The sequence below is a fragment of the Salvia miltiorrhiza genome, chromosome 5 (genome assembly GCF_028751815.1).
Source record: "Salvia miltiorrhiza cultivar Shanhuang (shh) chromosome 5, IMPLAD_Smil_shh, whole genome shotgun sequence".
Classification (NCBI taxonomy): Eukaryota; Viridiplantae; Streptophyta; class Magnoliopsida; order Lamiales; family Lamiaceae; genus Salvia; species Salvia miltiorrhiza.
This window is the reverse complement of record NC_080391.1, coordinates 53444884-53454197: the sequence shown is the minus strand read 5'-3', so window position 1 is coordinate 53454197 and position 9314 is coordinate 53444884. Positions and strand designations below refer to the sequence as shown.

The window sequence follows — 9314 nt, the reverse complement described above, 5'->3', positions numbered from 1 at the left end:
CCTTGTGATCACCGGGAACGTAGAAATAATATCCAATTGTTTCCTTAGGATATCCCACAAAATAACATTTCTCACTTTTAGATTCCAACTTATCAGTCATCATTTTCTTAACAAAAGCAGGACATCCCCAGGTCCGCATATGGTTAAGACTTGCCTTTTTGCCACAGCATAACACATATGGTGTTTTCTCAACTGATTTAGAAGGAACTCTATTCAGAATATAAACAGCGGTCTGTAAGGCATGACCCCAAAGGAATAAAGGGAGACTTGCAAAACTCATCATGGATCGAACCATATCTAATAAAGTTCGATTCCTCCTTTCGGATACCCCGTTCATTTGAGGTGTCCCCGGAGGAGTCCAGTCTGACCGAATTCCATGTGATTTTAAGTAATCAAGAAACTCATGGCTTAAGTATTCTCCTCCTCGATCTGATCGAAGAGCCTTTATACTTTTCCCAAGTTGTTTCTCGGCTTCTAACTTGAACTCCTTAATTTTCTCAAAGGCCTCAGATTTGTGCTTCATGAGATACACATATCCATACCTCGAAAAATCATCAGTAAAAGTTATGAAGTACGAATATCCACCTCTTGCTTCTGTTGGGAATGGTCCACACACATCTGTGTAAATCAATTCTAGCAAGTCTTTGGCTCGTAACCCCTTCCCAGAAATTAATTTCTTAGTCATCTTACCTTTGAGACAGGATTCACAAGCACCATATGACTCAAGGTCAAATGATTTGAGATAGTCTAACTTTCTCAATCTTGCTATCCTGTTCTCATTGATATGACCAAGTCTACAATGCCAAAGATATGTAGTATTATTCGCATTACTCAGCTTAGGTCGTTTGTTTTGTACATTGAGAATACTCCTTTCACATTCAAGATAATATAAACCATTCAAAAGAGAGGCACTTCCATAAAACAATCCATTAAGGGAAAACGAGCATCGACTGTTTCCAAAATGGAAGGAAAAACCTTCAATGTCTAACATCGGAATGGAAATAATATTCTTAGAAATAGAAGGAACGAAGTAACAATTACTTAAAACAAGTCTATTTCCCGAAGGAAGATCTAATCTATAAGTCCCCACGCGTTCAGCAGCAACTCTTGCTCCATTTCCCACGCGTAGATCGACTTCCCCGGGCATCACTTTCTTGGTTTCACTTAGGCCCTGCACATTATTGCAAATGTGTGAGCCACAAGCTGTATCTAATACCCAAGATTGTGAATTATCAATAGACATGTTTATCTCAATGACAAACATACCCGAGCTCAAACCCGATGCACCTTGTGCCTTGTATTTCGGGCAGTCTCTCTTCCAGTGCCCCTTTTCATGACAGAATAGGCATTCATCCTTTGGCAACTTCGGCCTTTTCTGAGCCCCTCCACCTTTAGGCTTCAAACCAGCATCAAATGCATTCTTCTGCTTGTACTTCCTTTTGGAAGACGTGGCAGTAGAGCTCACCATGAGCACAGATTTGCCTTTAGAGGTGGAAGACTCATAGGTCTTCAACATGTTATGAAGCTCAGGCAGGCTTGCCTTCGTGCCGTTCATATTGAAGTTCACAATGAAGTTTTCAAATGAGGCAGGCAAAGACTGCAGAATCAGATTGACAGAGACAGTAGCGGGTAGCATCGTTCCAATCGATGCCAACCTCTCAATCAACCCGATCATCTTCAGTACATGATCAGAAACCGGACTCCCTTCCTGAAGCTTACACTTGAAAAGATCTCGGAGTATCTCATACTCCATAGTCTGAGCTTCTGAAGCATACAGACTCTTCAAGTGTTTTAGCATATCATAAGGGAACATGTGTTCGTGTTGCCTCTGTAACTCCGTAGTCATAGAGGACAACATCACACATTGTGCCGATGTTGCATCCTCGACATGCTTCTTGTGAGCAGCCTCATCAAATGATGCATACTCAGCAGACTGCTTGTCAGGAATGACAGTGATTGGGTTGTCCAAGACATACTCAATCTTCTCTAGCCTTAAGACCAGACGCAAGCAACGGAGCCAATCCGTAAAGTTTGACCCAGTCAACTTGTTTGTTTCTATCAAACATTTCAGTGACAAATTCGACATATTATCTGATCAATAAATAAAGAAAAGCAAATTAGAAAGAATAAACTATGATCACATTGTATCACTAATCAAACAATGGGCTATCGTATTGATTAGCTCCCACTAATTTTAACATATCTTACGCCCCCAACGTAAAATACGAATTTATAATCCATATAAATCTTAGTGGTTCAAGATCCAAGTCAATATTATGCAGCCTCTGCTTTGCTGATGACTACAATAATATTACTTAGTAGGACTCTAAGCCAATTGCAACAACAATTTTGCAACTCTTGGTTGATTAATCAAATTAATCTGCGTCCTTAAATCATTCTTGGTCGCTTTGCGTTCCAAAATAATTTAAGTAAGTCAACCCCATCACACGGTGCCAACCTATGAATGAGTATTGGCCTTGTCGATTTAGAGTATACAATTTTATGTAAATACTCTTGGACGAAAAAGGTTAGGTACTCAAACAATTATGATGGATGACGCGTTTTGTGCTTACACAAAGACTTATATTTAATGGGGATTTAGCATGTGATACCAATTGCTTATATTTAATATCCAATATTAAATAGCAAAACAATTTCTGGGTGCCGCCTACCCAGGCATATAAAATGCGGACCACACATATTGGGCGCCGCCTACCCAAGATAAAAGCGGTCTTTAACTACTATAGTTAAATAATAAGCATAAAAACAAATAGCATGCTTATCACATAAAGACATAAAACCTCTACGAATAAAATCATTAATCAAATTAATATTTTATTCTCTAATTGAATATGGGTTAATCAATTTATATTAATTCTAAATTAATATAAATTTATTTCTATTATTATTAATTCAAAATTAATAACAATAATTTAAATTTATTAATCCAATTAATAAATTAATTAATTCTGAAATTGGGGTTCAATTATTAATTCAAAATTAATAAAAGCTTTTTTTTTTAAAAGGGGCTGTTACAGCCCAACTGGGCCATTTAAATGAAATAAAGGCCCAGCCCCTTTCATTAAACAATTTTCGCAGCCCATCAGCCCCAGGCCCAGACCAAGGCCCAATACCATAGGCCCAAAAACCAATTCAGCAGCTAGGGCTAGAAAATGGGGTTTGCAGCAGCAGTCGTTGCCCTCTTCTCCTTCCCGTCGCCACGCCGCCCGTCAGCCCGCCGCCGCCGCGCGCGAATCGACGACGCCAATAGACGTCGCGCGTCCACGCCGGGGTTCTCCACGCCGGTCGCGGCTCGAAGGCGCGTCGGAGGTAAGCGGCGACGTCTCCAGACGCCTGCCCGCGTCCTCACCGTCACTAAGCTCCTCGTCGCCGTTCACAGCCGTGAATCCGCCGCCTCCAGCACGCAAGACCTCCACCAACAGTCGCCCTCCATTTTTCGGACTCCAAGCCCGAGATGGCGGGACTGCTAAAGAGGTGCAGCGGCGCGTCGGCTTGAAGCCACGATGCAGCTGGCGGCCGGTGGTCGGGCGCTGCACACCGGCGAGCCCCGAGCCACCGTCGCCGCCTCGTCCAAGAAGGCGGTCGGCTCAGATCCGGCGAGTGTGATACAAAAATTGCCCAGCAATTTTCACCCAATTTCAGAAAATGGTTTCGAACATTTCAATCCCAAATTTTCAGTTTCAGATTTCTAAAATCACATATTCTTAACCCATAAACAATTAGAACACAATCACAATTGTAAATCCAGCCCCGTGCTCTGATACCACTGTTGGTAATCCTTGACATCATCTAATGATACGCAGCGGAATATACATTCAAGGATTAGATCTAGATTTACAAATGCATCATGTGTAGAGATAGGCACACAACGAAAGGAATAACTTACTCGTTGTGTAGGCGTCTCGATTCTTGCCGTGAATCCACTACTAAGGTATCCATGTGTATGTCGATTCGATGCAGGAACGATTCCAAGTGCACGATTCAATCGTCGACAGCTAGGAAATCTCCGATTGAAACTATAGTGCTCTCTTAGTGTTTTGCCAGCCAAAGCTCTAAGCTAATGTTTTCGTATATGAATTCGAAAGACCAAACTCCCTTATTTATAAGTGAAGAAGACAATTCTAAATTGTCTTGTCTTCCTTAGTATTAGAATATATCAAATATATCCTAATCTAGTCCATAATATCTTTCACTAAATTTATTGAATTGCAATTTCCATTTTGATTTATAGGTCTCCTGTGTTGAATAACTTGAATTCACTATATTTCATCAACTTATGGCCTGACAGTAATGTGGTTAATGTCCAAAATTAAAGGTCATTTGAGTTTAAGTTCATCGTGATACGATTTTTAAATATTTTTATTAAAAAAATTACACTAATTTATTATTTTAGATTTTTCCCAGCATATTTTCATTCACACCAAAAAACTAGTACTTTTCAAAATAATAATAATAATAATAATAATAATAATAATAATAATAATAATAACAATAATAAAGCCATGGATTTACTTGTTAATTTTGATTTTAGTTCTCAAAATTTAATAATTTAGAGGTTTCTCTTCCCACATAAAAAACTAACATATGTATTGAATAACGAAATTGCTACTTAGGTAGTTGGTGCCCCGATGCTCGCACAGTGCACACTTGCACGTGCGAGTGATGTGCATGACCTGTGCACATTTTCAATGTAATATATATATATATATATATATATATATATATATATATATATAGGGAGAGGTTCAAGAAAGAACCATAAATAAAAGAAGATCGGAGAACCATTTTCAGCCATTCGATCATCAAGATCTACGGTGGATGCATCATCTTGTTGGATGAATGCAGGTCCTGGGTTCGAATCCTGAAGGGAGCATTTTTTTTAAAAAAAATTTAGTGCATTAATTTTAACAGTGAATGCATTAATTTTTACAGTGGATGCATTAGATTTGATGGTTCTCCCATTCTCACAAATAATGTAGTTTTCTCTAGAACCACACCCTATATATATATATATATATATATATATATATATATATATATATATATATATATATATATATATATATTAATTTTTGAAATGTTGCCCTTTTTGTTTGTTTTTTCATTTCATTTTTCGCTTTCTTTTTGTGGATCGGCCTTTTAATGTTTTTCATTTTTTTTCTATATTTTTTTTTACTGCCTTTGTTTACCGTTATTCTTGTCTGGACTTGTTTTTTTATGTCTTTGTTTATCGTTCTTTTAATATTGTTATATTAATTTTTTTAATTATATTCTATTACTTCATTCGTCTTAGTAAAAAGGATTCATTTTTAAATGACACAGATTTTAATAAAATAACGGAATTTGTTGTGAGTGAAGTAAAGATCCTACTTTATTGTGAATGCAAAACTTACCAAAAATAGATTAAATACATTTTATGAGAACGGACGAAAATGGTAAATTAAATACATTTTATGACGGTGGAATACTCCCTCCATCTCATTTAAGCATGGTCATTTTTTCATTTTGGGCTGTCCCATTTAACATGGCCATTTCCAAAAAAGAAAACTCATTTATTTCACAAAAAGTTGTGGACTCCATAATTTTATATCACTTTTATCTTTTAATCATTATTCTTCTTAATTTGTGTGCCGAAAAGTAAGTGACTATATTAAATGGGACTGATGGAGTAATTTTTATTTATTAGTAATATAATTATATTGACTTTATTAAAGTAAAATATAAATACATAAATTTAAATAAATAAAATTATATATATATATATATATAATGAAAAAATAGTAATTACGATAATGAGGCCCATAAATAGTTAAATTATCTCTCTATCAAATTAGTAATGTCTTAATTACTACTATATTGGGTATTGAGACGTCCCATTAGTAATGTTTCATACCTTTTTTAGTAAAAATTAACCATTCAAGATGTTATTAACAGTGGGCCCATAGAACTTTATACACCAACTCACTTAAAATAACCCTTAAATATCTTTCACCACGTCATTTTATTCACTAACTACAATTTTCTTATTATTTGTACCAAAAAATAATGGGACAATATTAGTGAAACATAGGGAGTATAAGATAGTGGCATATTGAATAAATTATAAAATAGTTAAAAATAGAGTTAGTTAATGATGTGACATTCAAGGGTGGATTCAGGATTTATCATTAGAGGGGGTTGAATTTGTTGAACTATAGCGTATGAAAATATTTGCACGGGGATTCAGCGGTTGGAGCGCTCGAATCAAATTTTTTTTAGCATTCCATACAGTTTATTTTCATGCATTGTTTTTAACAATTAATTAATATAATAAATAATAGTTTGTAATTCAATTAATTCAACAGCTACATTGAAAACATATAAAAATCACAGATGACTCGAACCCGAGACTTTTCATGACCTCAGGCATTAACTCATCGCTTGGCCAACACATGCACACTATCTCATATCCTTTTGATTAATAAAATAAGGTACCAAACGGATAAATAACCTCGAATTATTTAACTCCGACAATTTTGAATTACTTTATGAGAAAATTATAGTAATATTATTTTGGCTTTTAATCTTGCAGGAGAGACTCAATCGTTGGCTATCAGTGTTGTGGAGAAGACAGTGACACTAACTTTTACACATCCAAATTCCAAACGTCGATAAAAGATTATCCATATTCATGCAATAAAGTTAATTCCGATTAAAGATTTAAGCAATAAAAGATACAAAATACCTTACTCATACATGGCACCGCATGTAATTAGCTAGTTTTGCTCTACAATTATTATAGCCTTGTGTTTTTCTTCTGTGTAAATATGTATGGGTATATTGATTTACACTTTTTGAGTGTGTTCTTTTTAATTGTAAATTTATTATGAGAAAAGAAGGGATGAAAAAGAAAAATAAGTAATAAAAAATCACCCTTTAAATTTCTTCTTTTTTTTTCTTCATTTCCTACAAAATAGAATTTCACTCTTACTCAATCCTCCTTTGGTGTGAAAATGTTATCCCTCATTCGAGTGAAAATAAGGAATGCCAAATTCTATTTAATTTGTAGTAAATTATGAGGGAAAAGAAAGAAGAAATTTACCCTCTTTTTTTACGATAAATTTACAATCAAAGAAAGCACAATTTTGTAAGATGACTGCAATCCCTTCTTGAGTGTCATTAGCAATTTTATTCTTTAGGGTTCTTTCTTAGAATGTTTTTAGATAATTCATGCATAGTACCAATAAAACTTAAACGAAGTGTACTATTTTCAAGTGTGACGATTTTCCTTTTCTATTTTTTTTTATATATATAAGTGAAGTTTATATTCGGGCCGGGCTATATATCTCACTCTTTCTTTCGGATTTTGTTATCAAAATCAGGTTATATTAACTTGATTGTAGCTGTATCTCAATCACATTAAACATAGAATTTTTTTAGAAGGATTGTATATAGACTAATTATTTGGGCCAATTAAGTAGTTATATGAGTTGGTATATAATTTGGGGTGGTCCATTCAAATAGGACATCGTGTAATTTCAGAATTTGGCCGTGGAACTTTATTGGTTTTGACCTTTTTTGGCTAGATCAAAGAAATTGAAATCGGCGAAAACCAATATATTCTTCTAAATTGACTGCAAAGGATATATGCAATTTCTAATAAATTTATTGTGTTATGTTTTTTAGCATTTGGAAAAATGCATTCACACTTTGGAAGATTATATTTTTATTCTCTTGGTTTTCTATTTCACTAGTGTTTGTGAATTATGATCGAAAGTAATAAATTGGGTATCATAGTCAAAGGGATTGAAACAATGAAAATACAAAGTAATACTCCCTCTCTCCCAATAAACTTGTCCCACTTTTCTTTTTGATTTGTCCCAATAATCTTGTCCTATTTCCCTTTTTAGTAAAAATTAGGGGTCTCATTAAAAATTAATTAAACACAATTTTAATTAACTTTGTTAATTAAATCCCTTTCCTACTATACCCTACTACACTCGGCTCTCTTTCTCTCTCTCTATTAGCCGCCTCGTTTCCATCCTCCAGAAAACCCTAAAATCGTCAGCCCCATTCGACTGGCGCCGCCACCACTTTCCCCCTCTGTTGGTGGCCGGTGCTCGTCGGCTATTGTTGGGCGACATATTGCATATATTCGCCCTCTCCGGGTGTCAAATAAAACCGGTGATTTGCTTTGGTTATGTAAAATAATTTCTCATCGATATGCACCGTGTTGTGCATACTCTTGAATTGAAGCACCTTGAGTATTCTATCATACTCGATTGCTTCAAGAGAAAACTTTAGACGTAGCAACTTGTGAGGGGCTGTTAAGTCGGGTTTTATCGCATTAGTATGAGCCCTGATCAAACCCTTGCTAATCCATCGCCTAACTGTGCTCTTGCTGCAATTTATTCCACTTGCTAGCCTCCGAATGGTTGATCTTTTGCTTAGCTCCAATGTTGAAATTAATTGAAGATCTATTTCAACTCTCTTGCGTCTTCGTTTGTTGATTTTGCCACTGATTGAATGCATATGCTGACCTTGATTTTGTTGTTTTTTTGCAGCAGTCCATAGTCGCGTCACCTTCTGACGGCAAACGCCGAACTTGACGGCAGCAGCCTGAATTCTGCCCCGTTTTGGCTTCCCACCATGGCTGTCTTCAAGCACAAACTGCTTTATCGAGTTTCTCTCGCCTGTTGTTAGATCTTTTCGCCCCATTTTTTCTGTTTTTGAATGGTTTATTGTGGCAAAAAGTAGGCTGCCACAGTTTCACAGTTTTTGAAGTGTAATAGCCTTGTGTAGTGAATGGCAGATTTTATAGAACTTGGCAGTGAATTTTGGTGGGAATTTTGAAAGCTGTGAATTTAATGAAAAATTTCAGAATTTTACTCTACTTTTCCCTCTTCTTTTTTCATTTCAGATTTATTCTCTAATTTGAAGTATAATAGCCTTGAATTCTGCCAGCCTACTAAATTTGAAGGTCTGCCGCCCTTAGTTCTTTTAATTTAAAGAAAAGTCAGTCAACCTTATTTGAGTTAAACATAAGAATAATTAAGATTTACTTATTAATTTTTTGTTAAACATGTGGGACATCTTACTTTACAACACTAATTCAATACTCCTTAATCTCCGTGCCCAAAAGAAATGGGACAAGTTTATTGGAACGGAGGGAGTATGACATAGATATTTTACTATTATCTATACTAGACTCGGTGGAATTTTCTATAGCTAGAAAATTAATAAAAAATACAAAGAAACAAAATCAAATAAAATAACAAACTCAGCAAAAATCAGAGATGAAATACTAATTCAAG

At 35.4% G+C, this 9314-nt stretch overlaps 1 protein-coding gene across 1 annotated transcript; it reads right to left on the bottom strand.

The window, feature by feature from the left end:
- Positions 1 to 8127: 8127 nt before the first annotated feature.
- On the bottom strand, positions 8128 to 8718 carry LOC131026119 (uncharacterized). The gene has a single exon (XM_057955888.1). It carries the CDS (start codon positions 8716 to 8718, stop codon positions 8128 to 8130), a length of 591 nt encoding a protein of 196 aa, XP_057811871.1.
- Between the last annotated feature and the right edge of the window lie 596 nt (positions 8719 to 9314).

Coding starts and splice junctions, on each gene's coding strand:
- LOC131026119 (XM_057955888.1), bottom strand. CDS start 8,718: ATGGGGCGAAAAGATCTAACAACAGGCGAGAGAAACTCGATAAAGCAG.